The sequence below is a fragment of the Triticum dicoccoides genome, chromosome 2A (genome assembly GCF_002162155.2).
Source record: "Triticum dicoccoides isolate Atlit2015 ecotype Zavitan chromosome 2A, WEW_v2.0, whole genome shotgun sequence".
NCBI classification, from domain to species: domain Eukaryota; kingdom Viridiplantae; phylum Streptophyta; class Magnoliopsida; order Poales; family Poaceae; genus Triticum; species Triticum dicoccoides.
Window position 1 is genome coordinate 733,106,717 of NC_041382.1, and position 22,503 is coordinate 733,129,219.

At 47.4% G+C, this 22,503-nt stretch overlaps 2 protein-coding genes across 2 annotated transcripts; one reads left to right on the forward strand and one right to left on the reverse strand.

Moving 5' to 3' along the window:
* Positions 1-1,498: 1,498 nt before the first annotated feature.
* Positions 1,499-4,198, reverse strand: LOC119358243. The gene is made up of 4 exons (XM_037624890.1): positions 4,027-4,198; positions 3,806-3,936; positions 3,457-3,716; positions 1,499-2,423 (listed from the first exon to the last, which is right to left on the reverse strand). The coding sequence occupies exons 1-4, from the start codon at positions 4,196-4,198 to the stop codon at positions 1,724-1,726; spliced, it is 1,263 nt and encodes a 420-aa protein (XP_037480787.1). The 3' UTR covers positions 1,499-1,723.
* Positions 4,199-15,168: 10,970 nt separating this feature from the next.
* LOC119356750 lies at positions 15,169-21,166 on the forward strand. Its single transcript, XM_037623731.1, has 5 exons — positions 15,169-17,486; positions 17,663-17,889; positions 17,972-19,550; positions 19,758-19,990; positions 20,073-21,166. The coding sequence occupies exons 1-5, from the start codon at positions 16,478-16,480 to the stop codon at positions 20,775-20,777; spliced, it is 3,753 nt and encodes a 1,250-aa protein (XP_037479628.1). The 5' UTR covers positions 15,169-16,477; the 3' UTR covers positions 20,778-21,166.
* Positions 21,167-22,503: the final 1,337 nt, after the last annotated feature.

Consider the following 22,503-nt stretch of genomic DNA (forward strand, 5'->3'; position numbering starts at 1 on the left):
AAATATTTGAAAATTTTTTTGCGTGAAAAAACGCGTTTTCTTTTTTCCCCTTTCACTAGAGTCATGGTTTTGCTTTCGCGAGAGGCATGGTTTTGCTTTCGCGAGAGTTACGGCCGTGCCTCTCGAAAACGAAAAAAAAACACTTTTTTCTTTTTTTTCTTTCGCGAGAGTCACGGTTTTGCTTCCGCGAGAGGCACGGGTGTGCTTTCGCGAGAGTCACGGCCGTGCCTCTCGAAAACGAAAAAAAACATATTTTCTGTTTTTTTTTCTTTCATGAGAGTCATGGTTTTGCTTTCGCTGGAGGCACGGTTGTGCTTTCGCGAGAGTCACGGCCGTGCCTCTCGGAAAGGAAAAAATATGTTTTTTGTTTTTTTCTTTCGCAAGAGTCACGGTTTTGCTTCCGTAAAGTGGCACGGTTGTGCTTTCACGAGGGTCACGGCCGTGCCTCCTCGGAAACGAAAAAAACGCGTTCTCTTTTTTTCCTTCCGCGACACTCAGGGTTTTGCTTCCGCGAGAGGCACGGGCGTGCCTTTTTGGAAAGAGAAAAAACTTGTGCTCCCGGTTCGGTTTTTTCATCCGATTTTTTTGTCCGATTTCTTCGTGAAAAAAGTTCGTCAAAACCTATCAACATGGGATCTAGTTTTGAAGATCTCGACGTGAGGAATCCAACGACGAAAGCGGTTCGAGATTTGGACGCACAGTTTGAGAGATAAAACGTTTTGAATAAACGGATCTACGAACAAAGGAAAAACTCACAGGTTGCGATAACTGACGCTGCATGTGCGCCACTTGTCGCAACCAGGAGGATTAGAGTGATCTTTGCAACGAATACTCCTCAATTAGTGATTTCACGGAAAGGGCTGAGCTGCCCCTGTCTCGTGGGTAAACCCAGGCAAACATCAGGCCGGGCCGGGTTTCGGGCCGAGCTTGTAAAAGCCCGACCTTCATTTCCCAAGCCTGCACCCGGCCCGAAGCCCGAAATACACCCTATTTTCAAGCCTGAGCCCGGCCCGAACTATCTTCCGAGCTGCAAAACAAGGCCCAAGCCCGACCCGGCCCGACCCAGGTTTTTCGGCCAAGCTCAGGCCGGGTCGGCCGGGCTGCCCATGCCCGGGTTTACTCGTGGGCTTCCAAATGCGCAGGTGTCTTGGGCCTGAAACCAAATGAGGCCTGAGGTGGTAGATGGCCTGCTTGCGGTTCCAGAATTCCAGTGCCCATGTAACCGAAAGGAAAGATATTGCAGAGGATAATGACGGAAGGAAAGACAAACATAATACAGTAGTATTTTGTTTCTCCATATACGGCTCCAAACTGGGAGCCCGGTTCCATTATAGTACTCGTTAACAGAACAAGGTCCAAAACAAAAAGCAGTAAGCCAGTAACCGAGTTCCAAATCATATCAAAACGGAAAGGCAACTACACAATTAGCAAGTAACCGAGTTCCAAATAATAATACCAAAACGACAAGACAACAACTACACAGGCAGCAACTGCCATTCATATACAACTTCAGCGCCCATCAATCAAGACTAGGGCCAAAACACATTGCCACAAGACAACATCAACTGGACATTTTGACCTCCAGAAAACAACTTCTGTCATCTTCACATCACTGGTCATCACACTTCTCGGACCCAGCCTCTTCCTCATCCTCTCCAGCTTCAGTGACAGGCAACAACATTCATGGCAATTGCTAGGTAACATATAAAGCATTTTACAGCAACTACACGATGGGCAAATCATTCAATAGGACATCTAGAACCTTCTGCCCATCCTCATCCCTGATTCTCTCCCAGCGAGCATACTCAGCATTGTTTTCAGCTTTCCTGCGCTCTGCTATACTCCTCTTGGCTGCTGTCATCTTTGTCAGGTCTTGCTCTTCAAGTTTTGGTTTGTGCTCATGGATAATGTTAGTGACTTGATGCTTAGTCCGCATGATGATCCTAATAATGTCCTCCTTTTCACATTTTAGCAGACGAAGATAACCTCCCAACAAGGTTCTCAAGTTGAAGTTTCCATCTGATCCGCAAAAATTCAGCACTAGATCACCCCCCCTCATATCAATTTGACTGTGCATCTCCTTTCTAGCTTCGTCAAAACTAACACGACTCTCCCTAAACTCCATGTCGAACTCGATAATAGCAATAAAAAACATGAACGCCAGTTTTGATAATTTCGACCATTCACGGATCAATTCACTCAGCCTTGGGGTCACCATTTTCAGATGAGAACGAGGCAACTCACAGTTCTCAACCACAAAGTCCTCACTTTCAGGGAAGCGCGGGCACTCCCCAAGGATGAACATCAACAGGTTCAGCAAAGGAACAAGGTAACTTTTATAGCTTCGGCAATTGAGAACATTGAGCTTTCTGACTTCGTAGGTCATTCTCTTAAGAAAGCCCTTGAATATTTCAACCTTTGTCCTGTGTGAAACAAAAGACAACATCAGAACTCAATGAACTTTTGCTAGTTAGAGATAAGAATATGATTACGATTAGTAAGAATTCATGAAAACAGAGCAGCAGCTATGATACTTTTTCACACAAACAGGTAATTTATTGATCCAAGCTTGCCAGGGTTCAAATAGCAACCACCAGCCCAATAAACTGCATAGTAGTATGTACCTTGGGGCCTAGGTCCTACACTCATAAAATGGACCTGGTGTTGCGCATAAAATGGTCCCGTAGGTTTTCCCTTCCCGCAACCCATGTGCCAAAGCACATGCTCATTTGTGATTCATCCATCATCATGTGGTTACAGAACTTATGAGCGACCCTAAAGCACAGAAACTGTAACCTGCATTCCATGCCGGCCTCAACTGCCATGTATGTTCGGTGAAGGGCTAAGAGATTCTTATTGATAAATTCATTATTTGAGCAGGAGCAATCAGTATCTTCAGTGAGCTGATATAGATACTCAACTAAATATTCAGCATGGAATTAGACATGAGGACTCATCAAGTACAAGAAACAAAATGAATCCAATCAGTTAACAACGCACGATGGTTTCTTATTAAGTCCGCTACAGATATTGGTGACAGCTTTAAAATAAATTTAAAGCTTGTATTGCCAAGTTTAAAATAAGATGAGGGGCCAGACTGAACACTGTACTGGATCAAGACTAACACAATTTTCTATCCACAATTAACTACCCCTGACTGAGCATTTTATAGCGTACTGGACATCCAACAATGTAATTACTTTGTGGAGCAAATGACGTTAATACAGAAATGTTCACCACAACAAATGGCAATGCGATTGAGTGCATTGAGCATCACAGAGTTGAACAATGTCATGAGCACTACCATGGCGTGTATTCTATTAAGTAACATTTTTCTTCAAACACACAAAAGAGAACATCCTATTGAGTGTTCCCCCATGCTTTTTTATTTCAGCTAGTACTTGTTGCAGTAAATAAAAAAATAAAGCTTGCAATAAATAAGTACTGTTGACTTACACATCTGTGTATGATTCTTTATATTGCTGCAACTCGGTGATGGGTCCAAAAATATCTGGGAACTGCATCTTCTTTGTCATTCCAGCAAATGTCAGGAAACCACCTTTCTCATACCTCTTCTTAGGATCCTGTGAGTAGTCGGGGGTTTCTCTAAAGAGGGTGAAATACCCACTCCAATCACAGCAAAGCAATTGCAACACTGATACTGCTGGAGAATTTGGGTCTGGTGTTTCCATCATTTCGGTCATACTGAATGTAACCTGCACAATCATACACAGAACCCATGTTCATGGACAGAAAAGGCAGCATTCAAATGTAGACCACTTATAGAAACACAAGGCATGTTCACCTTTCTAATGTGTGTTCTCCTTTTCTCAATGTACGCCTTAAATTCTTGCGCAGAACAATCAACTTTAAGCTCAAACTTTCGAAGACTTTGACTCTGTTCAAAATAGAGGTTTAGCAAGCCGGGGCTTGAAACTAGAAACAGGTAGCCCACAGCAATTTACGAGGAAATAAGTAGAAAATAACTCACAACAATAGTTTTCTGCTCCTCTGCGACAAGGGTACCTCTCATACCCGCCTCTGTGAAAGCGCGCTTGCACCTATTCTCCGCCCCCTTGAGCTTGCTGAATTCAGTCTTCAGGCGCTTCTGCACCGCATCCTCGATATCCTGGTCCTCCTGCTCCTCCGGGGTAAGTGGAGCTCCTCCACCTCCCCTGTGTCTGTCCCGCTTCGACATCGCATCTACTTTGAGTCAGATCTGACTGGAGGCATGAGCAGGGGCGTCAATTTTAAGTAATTTAATAAGAACAAATATCAAAATAAAAAATGTTATTATGATGAAGTAAGCAGAGAAAATTATTGTGGTACATCAAGTAAAACTATTAAAGTAGATCTATTAATGTTATTACTCAGTGTGATTTGTATTGAATTGGAAGGAGCAGAAGTTGTAGATCTATTAAAGTATGTTAGCCATGCTAAGCTCACGTCATAAGCTAATGTAGTTTTCTGCTTAAAATAAACATTGCATGCCTGCAGATGTGACACTTCCATGCAGCATGCACGTAGTAGATGGGGACGTGCAGTACGCACGATCTCGCTCCGTTCTTTCTGTTATAGTTAACCCGGTCAGCGTAGCGCGCTTGTGCATCTGGAGGTTGCGGGATGGCGCGGCCAATCCGGATCACAGCGAGCTGGCCGGGGTAGTTAGTCGTTTCCAATTTTGTAACAGAGATAAGAAGAAAAGGTAAGAGCAGAAAACGCTGCGCAGTTGGTGGCAGCACAAAACTGACTCTCTCTCTCTCTCGTTCGTCTACCTCCGTCTCTCTCTCTCGCTCGACCTCATCTCTGATCACTCTCGCTAAGTCCGGCAACAACAATTGGCATCAGAGCCGTGGTGTTCGATCCACTCTCCGGTGGCCGGCGGTGTCCGATCCGCGGCGTACCATGTCGGATAGCGAGGAGGAGAAGATGAGCAAGACCGGGACCAAGTCGCCGCCGAAGACGCCGACGTCCAAGGCGCCGATCGCGCGTCTCACCGGCAGCGGCAGCGGCAGCGGCAGCGGCAGCGGCGAACTCCGCGTGGTGGAGCGCGTCGTGCGCGAGGAGTCGGGGACGTCCATGATGCTCACCCGTACCAATTACCAGGAGTGGGCGCTTGTGATGCAGGTTAAGCTGCAAGTCGCCCGCGTCTGGACCGCGGTGATCGAGGACGGCGCCGAGGAGAACGACGACCGGCGCGCGCTTCAGATCATCCTCACCGGCGTTCCGCCGGAGATGCTGCGTGTGCTGGCTGTGAAGGACACGGCGAAGAAGGCGTGGGAGACCATCAAGACGATGCGGATGGGCAGCGAGCGCGCTCGTGAAGCCAAGGCGCAGGTGCGCCGGCGGGAGTTCGAGGATCTCCGTTTCAAAGACGGGGAGTCCGTCGAGGATTTCGGGCTGCGACTTTCTGGCCTCGTCGCCGACCTGGAGCTGTATGGCGACCCTGTCACCGAGCACAAGGCAGTCCAGAAGTTTCTCCGAGTGGTGCGACCGCCCGATGGCCATGGCGATCGAATCCTTGATCGATCTGAAAACCATGTCCATCAAGGAGCTCGTCGGGCGTTTCTCTGCATGTGAGGACCACTACGACCTCGACGACGGCACGCAATCCACCGGGCGCCTTCTGCTCACTCATGAGGAGTGGCTGGCCCGGGAGAAGCTGGGCAGCGGCGCCGGCGGTTCATCGTCCGGCGGAGGAGGCGGCGGCAAGAACAAGTCGCCGGGCAAGCCAAAACCTCACGGTGGCGGCGGTGGCAGACCTGCACCGGGCAGCGGCGGTGCGGGAGGATCTGGCGGCTCAGGCGGCAAGAAAAAGGGCAAATGCCATTATTGCAACAAGCCGGGTCATTGAAAGAAAGAGTGCTACACCAGGATTAAGGCGGAAGAAGAACGTGCAAAGCAGGGGCAAGCACATCTAGTCCGCGAAGGCGACGAGCACCATGAGGGACTTATGATGGCCGCGGTCACCACTTGTTTCACCACCAGCATCGTGGCGCCCCAGCAAGTTCATCTCAATGAAGAGAAAGTGCATCCAGAGATCTCACCGCCGGGGCTGTGGTACTTTGATACGGGAGCTACAAGCCACATGACTGGTGACAGGGGCATGTTCAGTACTCTTGATGAATCTGTGCAAGGGACTGTAAAGTTCGGAGATGGATCACGCGTTGCAATCCGAGGAAGAGGTTCAGTGATCTTCAGAGGACAGAGCGGCAACCAACGCGCACTGTCAGAGGTTTACTTTATCCCAAGTCTTAGCAGCAATATAATTTTAGTTGGCCAGCTGGATGAAGAGGGGTGCAGAATTCAGATTCATGAGGGACTGATGACAATTCATGACACCGTCGGGCGCATGATGGCTCACATCCGGCGTTCGATCAGTCGTTTGTACACTGCCGTGCTCACCATTGACACACCGGCGTGCCTGCTGACGAAGAACGACGACGAGACCTGGCGTTGGCATGCTAGGATGGGTCATCTACACTTCAGGGCACTGCGTGGCATGTCCTCCAAAAGCATGGTACGTGGGATGCCGCTGATCGACCGCGTCGACGAGTACTGCAACGGATGCACCCTCGACAAGCAGCACCGTGCACCATTCCCGCAGGCAGCAGCGTACAGGGCCGAACAAGGCTTGGAGCTTGTCCACACTGACTTGTGTGGTCCGATCAGTCCACCCACTCTTGGAGGCAACAAGTATTTTTTGCTTGTAGTTGATGACTTCAGTCGATACATGTGGTTGGCCGTACTGAAGACAAAGGACGAGGCATTCAGCTGCTTCAAGAGGATTCAGGCTGCTGCTGAAACTGAAGGAAGATGCAGGTTGCGTGCGTTCCGGTCTGACCGGGGCGGCGAGTTTAATTCTGGTGAGTTCGTGGAGTACTGCGACAAGCTCGGGGTCAAGCACTACACGACTGCACCATATTCGCCGCAACAAAATGGTGTCGTTGAGCGGCGTAATCAGACTGTTGTCGAGATGGCGCGGTGTTTACTGAAGAGCATGGGCATGCCCGCTGTGTTCTGGGGCGAAGCAGTGAGGACGGCTGTATACATTCTCAACAGATCACCGACCCGCAGCCTCGATGGTGTCACGCCGTATGAAGCATGGCACGGCAGGAAGCCGAACGTGCAACACCTGCGTACCTTCGGCTGCACAGTACATGTGAAGAAGCTCGGACCAGGGGTGACCAAGCTCACTGATCGCTCAACTCCCATGGTGTTTATTGGCTATGAGGAGGGTGCCAAATGTTATCGCGTCTACGACCCAGTGGCGAAAAAACTTCAGGTAACTCGTGACATTTTATTTGAAGAGAGCGGGCCATGGACTTGGAGCACCCCGGGCACGAGCGCGGACACCGCAGCGCCGGTGACATTTACCGTGGTTTACACCATGGATGATGGTGTCCAGGAGATCGACAGTGGGTCGACCACCCCGCTGGCCACCCCTCGGACCGCGGCGACACCCTCTACACCAGCCTTGGGGACGCCGCGATCTCCTGCAGTTGCCATACCTGTGGTGGACGCGCCCGAGTCATCGCAGTACAAGCCGGTGACACCCATGGACTCGCCGAGGGCTAGCGGGGACACGCCTCCATCATATGACTCCAGGCATGATGTGCCAACGGGGCAGCCAGTTCGCTACCGGAGCTTCACGAGCGTGCTGGAGGAGACCGAGAATCAGGCGGTGCGTGAGCAGTTCGAGCGGTGCCTGCTCGTGCGCTGCCTGTTCAGTGCCGAGGAGCCGTGTGGCGTGGACGAGGCGCTCGCAAGCAAGGCATGGAAGGGCACCATGGACGTCGAGATGCAGTCCATCATCGACAACAAGACATGGGAGCTTGCTCAGCTCCCAGGTGGACACACGGCGATCGGTCTCAAGTGGGTATATCGCGTCAAGCGTGACCCGGATGGCAAGATCATCAAGTACAAGGCCCGCTTGGTGGCGAAAGGCTATGTGCAGCGAGAAGGCGTGGACTTCGAGGAAGTTTTCGCGCCGGTGGCACGCATGGAGACTGTGCGGCTGCTTCTTGCGCTCGCCGCGCACTCCGGCTTGGAGGTGCACCACATGGATGTAAAATCCGCTTTTCTCAATGGTGACCTCGCCGAGGAAGTGTACGTGGCGCAGCCGCCGGGGTACATCACCGCCGGCAAGGAGCAGCAGGTCCTGCGGCTTCGGAAGGCACTCTACGGGCTACGGCAAGCTCCGAGGGCCTGGTACGCGAAGCTAGACGAGAGCATGAGCATGTTGGGGTTCACGCGCAGTCCACTGGAGCACGCTGTGTACCGCCGTGGCAATGCTCACTCGTTCCTGCTAGTGGGCGTGTACGTCGACGACCTCATCATCACGGGCACTGACCAAGCATCCATCATCGAGTTCAAGGGACAGATGCAAGAGCTCTTCAAAATGAGTGATCTTGGCCTTCTAAGTTACTACTTGGGCATTGAGGTAACACAAACCAGAGACTCCATTACTTTGTGTCAGAGGAATTATGCAGAAAAAGTGCTCGAGGTGGCTGGAATGGATGGATGTAATGCATGCCAAACTCCCATGGAATGCCGGCTCAAGCTGAAGAAAGATGATGAAGCAAAATTGGTTGATGCCTCGCTGTACCGTACCGTGATTGGGAGCCTGAGATACTTGGTTCACACCAGGCCAGACATCACACATGCGGTTGGGATAGTGAGCAGGTTTATGGAGAAGCCCACTGTGACTCACTGGACAGCCGTGAAGCAAATCCTTCGGTATGTGCGCGGCACTCTGAACTATGGCTACTGCTACCGGCGTGGCTCCGGCAAAGCTGAACTGATTGGTTACAGTGACAGCGATCACGCCGAAGATGTTGGAGATCGCAAGAGCACCTCGGGTCAGATCTTCTTCCTTGGTGAGAACCCAGTGTCATGGACCTCTCAAAAGCAAAAGATTGTAGCCATCAGCTCATGTGAGGCGGAGTATGTTGCAGCAGCCGCAGCCACTTGCCAAGGTCTTTGGTTGAGCCGTCTTCTTGCAGAGATGAGAGGAGAAGAAGAAGCAAGCTCATTCAAGCTTCTTATTGACAACAAGTCTGCAATCGCACTGGCCAAGAACCCCGTTCACCACGACCGAAGCAAACATATTGATATCAAGTTTCATTTCATCCGAGATTGTGTTGAAACAAAGGAGGTGCAGATTGATCACGTTGGCACTGATAATCAGGTTGCTGATGCCTTGACAAAAGCGCTGGGTCGGGTGAAGTTCGTCGAGCTGCGTCAGAGGCTGGGAGTGAAGGTAATTAGCAAAGGACGCTGAGCTTAGGGGGGAGAAATGTTAGCCATGCTAAGCTCACGTCATAGGCTAATGTAGTTTTCTGCTTAAAATAAACATTGCATGCATGCAGATGTGACACTTCCATGCAGCATGCACGTAGTAGATGGGGACGTGCAGTACGCACGATCTCACTCCGTTCTTTCTATTATAGTTAACCCGGTCAGCGTAGCGCGCTTGTGCATCTGAAGGTTGCGGGATGGCGCGGCCAATCCGGATCACAGCGAGCTAGCCGGGGTAGTTAGTCGTTTCCAATTTTGTAACAGAGATAAGAAGAAAAGGTAAGAGCAGAAAACGCTGCGCAGTTGGTGGCAGCACAAAACTGACTCTCTCTCTCTCGTTCGTCTACCTCCGTCTCTCTCTCTCTCGCTCGACCTCATCTCTGATCGCTCTCGCTAAGTCCGGCAACAACAAAGTAAGACTGTAATGCTGCCCTTCTGTACTCTGGTACAGTATATGTAATCTGACAATAATTCATGATTCATCTAATATCTTCACATATACAGTTCAGTACCATCTCTGGTATACATTTATTCTGAAACCCTAGGGGTCAAATTTTCCAAGGCGAATGGATCAATGTGTGCTATTCCTAATCATCCGCTGATCCGAAACCTGTCCTTAAAATTCGTGCGAAAATCCACAAAATTCCCTAAGAACCCTATCCCCCTACAATTAAGGTAGCGACGTTAACCTTACGGACCTCGCCGTCGTCGCTGGCCACGGCGGCGCCGGAGCAACGCCGCCCGCTGCACGGGCTGTTCCCGTGGCCCTTCGCTTGCTTGTAGGCGTTGGGGACCCACCACCGTAACGGATCTGGTGACGCGCCTCAGTCGTCGTTGCGGGGACGCCTGCACGCGCTCGGCCGCGTCGCAGAGGTCACCGACGAGCACCGCTCGCCGGAGCTGCGCGCTAGAAAAATCCGCACGCGACTCCGGCGAAAGACACTCGCCGGCGCCGTTGTCTTCCTCCACTGCGGCAGGCGCTCGCTGTCGCCGCTCTCTCGCTCGCTCGTCGCCGTCACGGGTGTGAAGAAGAGAAGGGAGGGGGGAAATCGAGGGCTCGCTGGGGGCAGCCGCTCTGCGCTGATTTTGTTCCAGCTGCGCACGCTGTGGACCGTCCGATCGCCATCCGACGGCTCGCGGTAGCCAGCGGACGGGCCACTGGCGCCTCGTATTCCTAGCCCAGGCCCAGGCGGTTTGTCTGGCCCATCTCGGGAGGAATTTTCAGTCCAATAATAACAAAAATAAATAAATTATAGTAATGGACCGTAATGCAATTTCTGGCAACTTTATACTAAATCAGCGGTTCCATTGTCTCAAAAACACTAAATCAGCGGTTCCCCCTCAAAAACCAAAAAAAAAAAAACAATGGTTTCTCAAAAAAGAAAAAACAGCGACAACTGAGATGGCACTTTAGTGCTAATGTGTATAAATTTTAGGGATTCTTGCATGCTTATTAATGTTAGATGATTCTCTAGCGTTTCTATTCTTCCTCATGCAACTATGTGCCATGCTTAATTGTTTTAACACTTTTTGTTATGCTTAGTTATTTCTTTGATGGCATTTTTGTTATGATGATGATTATCATTATCATGCCATAATGTCGCCGCTGCAAAATTAAATTTACAAATCCTCTAAATTGAGTGCGGCTTATGTTCATGATTATCATTATCATGCCATAATGTCGCCGCTGCAAAATTAAATTTACAAATCCTCTAAATTGAGTGCGGCTTATGTTCATGTTGAATGACGGGCATCTTGACCACATGATTTTATTAATCTTGTCAATTTCTGACCCAAGCTCATGTGGACCGGGTTGATAAAGAAATTTATATATGAGTATTTAATAAAGTGGCTTCTATTTATTTTTTTGGCCAAAGATGGTTCATAAATGCATGCCCATAATTTTTTTGTTCTTATCCATCTTTGGCCAAAGTTTGTATTTGATTATATCAATAAAAAGGCTTATATTATTTAGAAACGGAGGGAGTAACATTTAATGTCTCTTAATCTCATCATGTTGGAATGCTCAATGGCATGCACTTAAATGGTAGCAATTAAAATAAGGAGAAGCTTGAGATCGCGTTGGCTTTGCTGAATATTAATTATGCTCTTCTTAATAATCCTCCGAAAACACCTAAAGAAGGCGGTGAAAATTATGATACCCTGAAAAAGGACAATGTTGTTGAGAAGGTAAAATGGGAGGATAGTAGTGCCTAGTGACAAAAATTATGATATCCTGAAAAGGACTATGATGTTGATAAGGTTAAGTGGGAGGATTCAATTCGTAAGTGCCTCATCATTAAGGGCTCTATTGCTTAAAGCATGAGAGGAGCCAATTTGGACTCTCAAAGTGCAAAGAGTTGTCTTAGAAAGACTGAGTGTCAATGCAAAGGATTCTCTAAGGGAGAAGATGCGCGAGAGGACGTGCAACAACACTATCGACATCTGGTCAATTCATTTTTATCGTCGGATTTAATCACGATAGTCGACAAACAAATGGTGGGTTTCCCCTCCCACAACAGCCCCACTAAAGCCTCAATATAACCCTAAAGTCCACCTAAAACTTAAGGGCATGGTGGATTCTAAAGATAGAACACTGATCAGTAAAGCATTTTTTATGATGAAAAAGATCTTGATAGTGAAGGGGAGCCTTGGCGCAGTGGTAAAGCTGCTGCCTTGTGACCATGAGATCATGGGTTCAAGTCCTGGAAACAGCCTCTTATAGAAATGTAGGGAAAGGCTGCGTACTATAGACCCAAAGTGGTCGGACCCTTCCCTGGACCCTGCGCAAGGGGAGCTACATGCACCAGGTTGCCCTTTTTTTTAAAAAAAAAGATCTTGATAGTGGTGATATTATTTCGACCCTTGTCCTTGGGGGCCTTTGTGAAATAGAGTTATGTTGTGCCTGTGAGCAGCTTGAACATTCACACCAAGCCATTATCCTTGCTGTCCGTGTTGTACGGGGCTCATTGCCTTGTGGCAATGGCATCAAGATTGTTTGCAATGGCATCAAGTGATTTTGCTTGGTACGTTCGTATATATACGTATTTACGTGACGTGAATCCACTAAAATATCTTGTCTGACCCCAACAAATACCTCACGTAGAACAAAGGGCCCTAATGCAACAGCCCACTAATCCATTCACATGCCTAAACCAGGAGTCCGGCAAACCAACCTGTGGTTGAATGGTTAGAGGGACAGTGGTATCCCCAGCCCATCAGGGTTCAAATCCTGGTGCTTGCATTATTTCTGGATTTATTTCAGGATTTCCGGCGGTGCGCTTTCAGTGGGAGGAGACGTTCCCGTCGACGACGAGGCGCCTACGGTGACTTTGTAAATTTCAAGATGACATGCCGGCTCAGTCTCTCGAAGGTGCTCATAGGGGTAGGGTGTGCGTGTGTGCGTTCATAGGAGTAAGTGTATGCGCGTATGTATGAGCGCTTGCGTCTGTACTGATGTTCAAAAAAAACCAGGAGTCCGTGAGTCACGCAAACATGAAGCCACACGCGGCACGCCTCATCTATCGTATGTTTCTTTTTCATTGTTCGTCTTTTCGTTTCTTCGACTCCCATCTCGCCTCTTCGTGTTGCTTGGTGACTCGGCCGCCGCCTCATGACCGCGGCAAGCAGGCGGCCGCAGATCGACGTCGGCAACAATTAAATCCTAAAAGTTGAGGTAATTAGATTACATTACCGCATCTTCTCTCTCTCTAATAGCCTAATACAACGGTGATTGTTTTGCCCTAGTCTTCTAAAGAAATCCATGCACTTTAATTGATCTAGTCTATGGAGCGGTATTTTTCAAAGGAAACTTGGTCACTAGATCAAGATTATGATACAGGCACATCGAGGTCACCCATTAGACCTAGGCAAAGTGCGTCGAATGTCACTGCAGTTAAGTCTCCCAAAGCCTAATATTCATACAGAAATTAACTTAGATGAGTTGCCTTATGATCCGGATGATCGGATGAGAATTTTGGAGTACACGAGAAATCCAAAGAAGCAAGATGAGGGAAGGCGCAAATATTTAACGAGGGGACCTTATAGGCCATCGTCTAATTTTGATTATCCACAGGGGGAGATTGGAGATACTCAATGGAGATTTAATCCAGATTGTTGATGAGTATGGTCCTTGACTTGAGTATAATGATAAAGTGAATTAGGCCTTCTTCTGCTACCTTTTCAAAAATTACGACGAGGGACAAGCTGGAACTGGTGCATTTGCAATTAACAGCTAGAACGGTTGGAACAAGAAAAGCAGACTATATACTCATGAGGGTAAGGGTAGTGTTATTAGCTTTCATAATGTAATAGTAGAAAGATGTGTTGCGTTGATGAATCAAGTTCAGTCAATTCAGGTTGCTCTTGATAAGCAAACTGATCATACAAAAAAGCAAAATCGAATTTGACTTAATGCTTTCATTGATTCGCTGAGATACTTGTTGCATTGAGGCCTAACTTTCCAAGGCCATGACGAGTTAGAAGAGTCAAAAAATAAGAATTTTTTTTGAGAGTTGGTACATACTTTGGCAAACCAAAATAAAGTTAGACGGAATGTAGCCCTGGAGTGAACCCAATGGCCAAATTTTCTGCCTCCACCCCTGCCAGCTGGGTGTATTTTGCTGCTTGATTCACAAGCTGGAGATATGCCTGTGGGTGAAGAGGGTTATCTGGATCTGTTGAGGCAAGTTGTATCTGTGAAATCAAGAGGAAGGCTAGAAATTCTCGTGCAGGCCGGAGAAATCAGTGGAAGTGTCGTCTTTCCAATCAAATTCAGCAACATAAGTGAAGAAAGTTGTGAGGTTGGTGATTGTAAAGTGGAGATAACCGTTGCTTGGTCCTTGCTCGTTGAAAACTACTCATATGATATCTTGGTGATGGGAGCTATACGGCCTTACGCATGGGAATCAATTCCACATAGGCCGATCATGAAGCTTGTTGACGCTTGTTGAAGAGGTTCACTTAGTGAAGATGGCATTCTAGCTAGTTGTACTTCTTAGTGTAGTAGTAATCCGAAAAGGTATATATGGGCAACACAAGGCAGCGTCAGATGCTGGTTCAGTTTCTCCCTCAAAAAAGAAAAAGAAAAAAAAAGATGCTGGTTCAGTTTCTAAATGTATTTTTTGGCAAAGCAGAGATGATCACCGTGCAAGCTGATAGTACAAGCAGTATAATCCTGGATGCGATTCGGGTTTGACAGGAAGAATAGGGACCATGAAAAACACCCACACGCAATTTTTTTTGTAAACTACATGATTTTAGTACATTGGGCAATATTATTGTAAAATGTCAAGAACATTTTTCTAACACATGATGACAGTTTTTCCATGTCTGAACATTTCTTCAAATGAATGTTAAACATTTCTAAAATACACATAACATATTTTGAATGGTATGAGACCTTTTATATATTTGTCGGACTACTGTTACATATTAACATTTTCTGGGTTCCCTAGATGGTCCCAAGCCGGTTTTGGGAACTTTTCAAAAGGTTCCTAGCAGTTTTTCTGTTTCTTACTGGTTTTCGGTTTTTTATTTTTGGTTTTGGTTTACATTTTTTCTGTTTTGTATTTTTCTTTCCCTTTTTAATATATTCATTTTCCATTTTTTTACTCAAAGTTTTTCAAAATCATTATAGAAATTCAAAATGTCACAAATTATTTGGTTTTGCAAAATGTTTGGGATTTCAAATTTGTTCATGTTTTCCAAAAAAAGGGAAACGTTCTTTTTCATCCGGCTGATCTACACGGCGCGTAAGTCGGCTCGAGCGATCGACACGCGTCCCATGGCCTGGGCCCACGTGCCGCTATTCCTCTTCGTTATCCCCACGCAGCAAACCGCACAACCACTCACTTTCTTCTCCTCGCCCCTATCCTTCGCCTTCCTCCTTCGTTTTCCCTCCCTCTAGATCAGGGCAAGCGCCAGCAAGTCGACGGCCGCCCCTGTTGGGAGCTTTCTGCTCCTCATTCGTGTGCACCTTCAGGAGGAACACCACCGTTTTGTTTTCTGCATCCGCTACTCCTGCCCGCTGCTGCAAAGCAAAAGGATGGCCACTGCTCGTCGCAGTTGCTGCACGTGGCAACGACGGTCGCTGGAGGCAACGTAGATGCTGCAAGGGGGCAACAATCGAGGATGCAGCGCTCGTCGGCGTCTCGCGGAGCTGCGATGACGGCTGTGGGCGCTGCAAAGGAGCGCTCGCCGGCGGCTCCAAGCGCTGCAATGGAGCACCTAGCGGCTCCGGGCACTGCGACGGAGCGGTCACCGGCGACCCCCAGCGCTGTAATGGAGCACTCCGGCGACTCCCTACGCTGCAATGGAGCGCTCGGCGGCGGCTGCCGGCGCTGCGACGGAGCTCCCGGCGACCCTCGACGCTGCAATGGAGCGCTCCCGACGACTCCTGACGCTGCAATGGAGGTCCTATTGTTGCAATCGAGCGGTCGCTGGCGGCGTCCCGGTGAGTCGCCGGCGGCCGTTGCTGCACACAGGAAGATGTGATGTGTGTTGCTTTGCAGCATCACCGGCGAGACAGTCAATAGAGGACGCGGTCGGAGACAAGCGGTGAGCGACTGCCCGATGTGAAGGGGGGAGCGATGCTTGAGGGCGAGGCGTGCGATGCGGACTGTGGGCGAGCGATACGGGATCTGAGCGATGGTTGTGATGGACGCATCTAACGGTCGTGGGGGCGGCTTTAGTTTTCGTTTAATCAACCGGATGATTTCAGATTTTGTTTGCATTTCGGAAATTAATCAAAATTTCAACAAATTTTCGCTATCGTAAAAAAATGAAACATTTTTTTCAAAACATATTCGTTTTTTCCAATAATTGACCTCATTTTATAAGAATTCGGGTTTTAATATTTTCTCCTTTTTTTACAGAATTTTAGAAATGCTCGTTATTGAATTTGCTAACATTTTCCAAATTCGTGATCTTATTTTGAATTCACGACACTGATACTGGGATGGGCCTGGGCCATGTGCGTGCTGGGAAGGTCCGTGTCGATCTACTACTGGGCCTGGCTACGCCCGAGAGAAAATATATGGGCGCACGCCCGTCTGCACCGTATCTTGAAAACCCTAAGCTGGGGGATCTTTGCTTTCCCCCGAACAAGAAAACGAGAGCGGCGGCGGCGGCGACGGCGGGGAGAAGAAAGGACACCGCACAGTGGTGAGGAGGTGAGATGGACACCGCAGGGAGTTCGACGGGAAGGAGTGGCGAGTCCATGTTTGCCGAGGAGCTCTATCAGGCTGGAATCTGCATGCGGGAGAGTATCCGGTGGATCGAGGCCCAGGAGGGCAAGATGGAGGAGATTGCACATAGCGATTCTGACTATGATAATCTTCCGGATTTCAGAATGGATATGGTCGTCTTGACGGAGAGGATCTTCCAATTGTGGCACAGGATGGGCGTGGTACAGAGGGCCGGTTGGATCGGCAATGAAGGGGGATCGATGGAGACCCAGAGCAAGATTGGCGACGGCGGAGAGATGGAAGCTGGAGGGAAGTCGTCGAAGGGAAGCAGGAGTTCCGCATCCCTCGAACTCGAGAATCTGCTCCACCGTTCCGGAATCCTTGCCGACGGAGACAGAGGCGGAGGCGCAGACAGTGAGGAGCTGCTTGATTTCCTCGCAATGGAGACCCAGGAGTGGATCGTTAGCCAGTCAGACAGTCAACTCCGCTGGGAGACCGTGCCCGAATTGACAACCGAAATCCTGTTGAATTTTGAAGAAGTGGTCGTTGACATTGCTAAGGTATTTGAAAACAAGAAGATCCGGGAGGAAGCAATGGCAGTGCTAAGGTTCGGCTTCAGATTGCCGGCATTCTCTGAGCAGATCGATGAGCTGAGGCACGAGATGTGCAACTTTCTGAGATCCTTCTCGTCAGAGAACAAAGATATAAGGAACACCATGATGAAGTTTATTTCTGAGCCGTACCTATCCCGTATCAGCAAATTGAAGTTGATCTCTGACCGTATCACTATGCTCCAGCGAATGGACTCGGACTTCGACTACAAAGTGAAATCAACGATGATTAAGCTGAAATCAGAATCTTTCTTGTCAGCCATGGAGGACGAGCTTCGCAGGGCAGGCAAAGAAGATTCCGTGGAGATGGAGGAGAAGAGATTCACTGCTTATCATCTCTACTGGGAACGTATATGGGGCAAGGATGGCCACAGCTTCGAAAATCAGAGTGAGTAAACTTGCATGCATGCTACTTACCTGATTACTTGCATTTTGGAATTTACACCACTCAACCAGATTGATTCTTAAATGGACTATTTATTTACTAAAGTTTACTCCACGATTTGGGGTTCTACTAGTGAGACTTTGATGTAGTAGATCTCTAACTTGTTAACTTGTATGCAGCGATATTGAGCCCCATGCAATTTACACATTGCACACCACGCCACATTCCAATTGAAGCTGTCGCAGGGAGTACCTTGCAGATCTACTCCATCAAAGTCTCACTAGTAGAACCCCAAAAGTTGCCACTGGAGGTGTATGGAGTGGTCGCAGTCCGTGATGCTGTGGACCGTCATCGCAACCCTCTATTCCTCCGTTCAAGACAGCACTGCCAAATCCTTGAAGAAAATGTACGTATGGTATTTTCGTGTTCTTGATCCTTTGTTTGTTGCCTGCATCCTTGTTGATTATGGCAAATGATGATGCTTGCAGGATTCTTTATTGCACTTGACTGGCCCGGTTCGTGCAATTGTCTCGACGGATACTGTTTACATCGAAATCCAATTAATAGTGAAGGGCGCAACAAAATCTGAAGATACAGCATTGATCAGTACATTTGGCTTTTACAATGCTGATAATTCCTGTACCTATCTCGCTAAAAACGCCTTGTGCACAGTGGAGCTGTGCTGTGAGCAACTTAAACAGTCGGTCCAGGCTACTATCCTCAGTGTGGCTGTTACACCCAAACAGGAATCATTGCTTTTTCATGGTGGCAGAGTTGTTTGCTATTCAGTGCCTGAGGATGGTAATGAAGATATCGCTGCGCAAGTATCATCTAGGCAAGTTTTGCTGCTTGATTCGAAAGGTGGAAGAATGCCTATGGCAAGCAATGACTACCTTTATCTGACAAGACATGTAGTTTCTGTGGAATTAAATGGAAAGCTGCTAGTCCTCATAATGGCCGGTTCACCATCACAGACTGAGATTACTGCTCAATTCCTCCTTAAACCCGAAAAATACAACACAAGTAAATGCGAATTTCCCCTTGCTGATGGCTCTAAGGCTGAGATTACTGTTGCTTGGTCCCTTGTTCCCTTGACGATGCCACAGTCAGGTGACAGTCGTGAGGACAGTGGAATGGCGACTGCAGGAAATTCGAAGGGAAGGAGCGGCGAGTCCATGTTAAGCGAGGAGCTCTGTCAAGCTGCCATCTTCATGCAGAAGAGTATCTGCTGGATCCAGGCCCTGGAGAAGAAGATGGGGAAGTTTGGACACTACGGCTCCGAGGAATACAAGAACCTTCTAGGGTTGAAATCAGTTATGTATGAGTTGTCGAATAAGATCTTCGGTCGGGTCGACTGTGAGGCCCAGAAGAGGATCAGCACGATGCAGAATGCCTGTTGGATCAGCAATAAAGGGAAATTGACCGATACCCAGACAAAAATTGGCGACGACATAGAGATGGAAACCGGAGGGAAGTCGTCAAAGGGAAGGAGTGGCGAGTTTGAATTGGTGAGGATTGGCAACGAAGGCAGAACGGTGCAGACACAGAGCAAGATTGGTGATGGTTGCAAATCAGTCTCCAAGCAGTTCAATGAGCAGGAGCAGTTCAAGGAGCTGCCAGTCAGTAACTTGATGTCCGTAGCCGAGTCTGTCAGAAATAAGATTGAGAAGAAGCAGGCTGAGACCATGACGGAGGAGGTTGTGCCGAGGGTAAGCTTCAAATTAGGTTTGCTCTCCTGGCAGTTTGATGAGCTGTGGGACAAGATGAGCCTGCTAGTCTCAACAGAACCAAAATTTCTAGCGATATGCATGCTTATTAGAGAGCCCTTCGCACGCTATTGCTCCACATTGAAGTTTATCTCTGAAGTTTTCAACCGGCTTGGTGAATGGGTGCCAGATTTCGGAGAGCAAATAGAATCGATGAGGCAAGATGATGAGGACAAGAATATGGGTGGAAAAGTTGTGAATCCGCATGAGGCGGCAAAGGCGGCTGAGGAGTACTATTTCAATGTCTACCGTAGAGGCTGGGAACGTAGGAACAGCAACTTTGGCAGCTTCGAAGACCCAAGTGAGTAATGTGCTTGTGATATGGTTGTTAGTTTCTTTTCTTCTTCCATTTATTGCATGTCTCAAGCAAGCTAATTCGTTCTGTTAGCATAGTGATTTACTTTAATCATTGATTATTATTCTTCTTGAATGGATAGCAAAAGCAATTTGTGCAATCTTTTGTTAGTTGACGTCAGATTTCTAACACACTTGACTTGGTTGCATGCAGCGTTATTGAGCCCCATGTTCTTTACCCGAAGCTTACCAGGCCACACCCAAGTGGGTACTGAAGTCGGGAGGACCATGCAGGTCTACTATATTAAAGTTGCAGAAAGAGAAGGCTATGCCCTTGAGTGGCCGCTGAAGGTATACGGTGTAGTCGCTGCACGAGATGTAGTGGACTATCGTCGCAACATTCTCTTCCTTCGCACGAGGGATGACTGCCAAATCCTCAGGAGACAGGTATGCATGTGTATTTTCCTGTTCTTTTTCTTGTTGTTTGCATCTTTGTTGACAAGTTAATGGTAAACAATGATGCTTGCAGGATCCTTTTTTGCACTTGACTGGCCCTTCTCGTGCAATTATGTCTGGCGGCATAATGGAACCCACAGTTACGATTGAAGTCCACCTAAAACTTAAGGGCATGGTGGAGTCTAAAGATAGAACATTGATCAGTAAAGCCTTTTTTTATGATGAAAAAGATCTTGATAGTGGTGATATTATTTCCACCCGTGTCCTTCGTGGCCTTTGTGAAATAGAGTTATGCTGTGAGCAGCTTGAACATTCACACCAAGCCACTATCCTCGGTGTTCGTGTTGTACGGGGCTCATTGCCTTGTGGCAATGGCATCAAGATCGTTTGCTCCGCACTACCTGAGGACAAAACCAAAGGCGGTGGTAAGCGCCCATCTGGGTGTATTTTGCTGCTTGATTCACAAGCTGGAGATATGCCTGTGGGTGAAGAGGGTTATCTAGATCTGTCGAGGCAAGTTGTATCTGTAAAATCAAGAGGAAGGCTCGAAATTCTCATGAAGGCTGGAGAAATCAGTGGAAGTGTCGTCTTCCCAACCAAATTCAGCAACATATGTCGAGAAAGTTGTGAGCTTGGTAGTTGTGAAGTGGAGATAACCGTTGCTTGGTCCTTGCTCATTGAAAACCAGTATGATATCTCGGTGATGGGAGCCATACAGCCTTATGCATGGGAATCAATTCCACGTAGGCCTACCATGAAGCTTGTTGGCGCTTGCTGAAGATGTTCACTTGGTGAAGATGAAGTCATCCTCTGCAGCGGCATGCTAGCTAATTGTACTACTAGCAGTAATCTGAAAAGGTATGGGCAAGACAAGGCAGCGTCAGATGCTGGTTCAGTTTCTGAAAATGTTTTTTGGCAAAGCAGAGATAATCACCGTGCTACCTGATATAAGCAGTATATAATCCGGGATGCGATTCGGATTTGACAGGAAGAATAGGGACCATGAAAAACACACTGGATGAGTAGTCTTTCATGTCAGTAGGATTGAAGTCTAGCTAGGCCTGATTATGAGCGACCATTCTGCATTCCAAACATGTACGTAGGTTCTTCAATACAATTAACCGTATCTTTGTATATACATAGAAAGAATATCGTTTACTGATACAATTATCTCTGCTCCGTTTGCAAAGAACAGGGCCTTTCGCTACATCTTCTGTGTAGAAGATGCTAGCGTCCTTTGGCCTGACAAGCATATGAATATATGATCCCAGGGCTGGTACTCCTCCAGTTGCTAAAAATAATGCTCCAATTATTACTTTCGCATGACCGTTTTAGCAGCACATGCACAGAGCACAGCACAGGCAAAATTCAATCGCACAGCACAGCCCAGTCTTCCTTGAAAAGTAATGCTTGTAATGGGCATCTTAATCTGGATACAACTTGCGCTGCCAGCCTTGTAAAGGTATAAACATATTAAGAAGAATCATTTTTTTATACATCAATCTTATCAATAGAAAAACTTAATACAGAAGCAGAAAATATAGTGAAGCAGTACATGGAATTGTATCGTCAGGCTCTCTGTCTGCGAATATCCAAATCGCCTCTCATCTATCTGCTACTCCTTCCGTCCCATAATGTAAGACTTTTTTGACACTACACTAGAGTTAAAAAATGTCTTATATTATGGGACGGAGGAAGTACTTTTGTTCACTACAGAAGGAGCTAGATATCGGACATGGAGTTTGAAGATATCTAGTGAAAGTACTCGTGTCAGCACGAGATCACATTTGGAATAGTAAAATTAAAATAAATTGTAGAACGATTCAAAAAAATATATAAAATTGGCAACAAACAATGATGTATGTTTCACATGCGCGCAAAATTTCACGATGGAATGACATTTGTGGAGGTCCCGGCAAAAAAAATGGAAGCTCCAAAATGCTTTGAAAAATAGTCTTTTAGAGCACCTTTTTTTCATACCTCCAAGAATCATGAAATTTTGCATGCATGTAAGGCACACATCGGTGTTTGTTGCCAAATAATTCATTTTTTATTCGTTTTACTATTTTTTTTAATTTTACTGTTCCAAAGGGTGAATGTGGAGCTCATGCTCAGCCCCAAGGCAGGCACAATATGTTTCACGCACCAATTACAGTCTGTCCCTGCAACGACACAGTATCCGAACCTAGCCCGGTGCCAAAAGAATATAAAAATAACAATGATAAAGAAATAAGGAGAGCTGACATGCCCAGCGACACACAACAAGCAACAACACCATATGTCGCCCTTGACAACACAGCAAAAACAATGCCTTTGGAAAGGAAAACCTCCCTTCCGTCAGATCGAACTGTTGAATATCCCTCCTTGAGACATGATACTCTGAAGAGCGCCGAACATCATCAATGGATTCAACATCTTGTGTGCATGTGGTCTAGAGCCAGTCTGATAGAGTCTGCCAAGACAGAGGTGTCAAGATGTGGCAAACCATGACCACGCCATCCTAG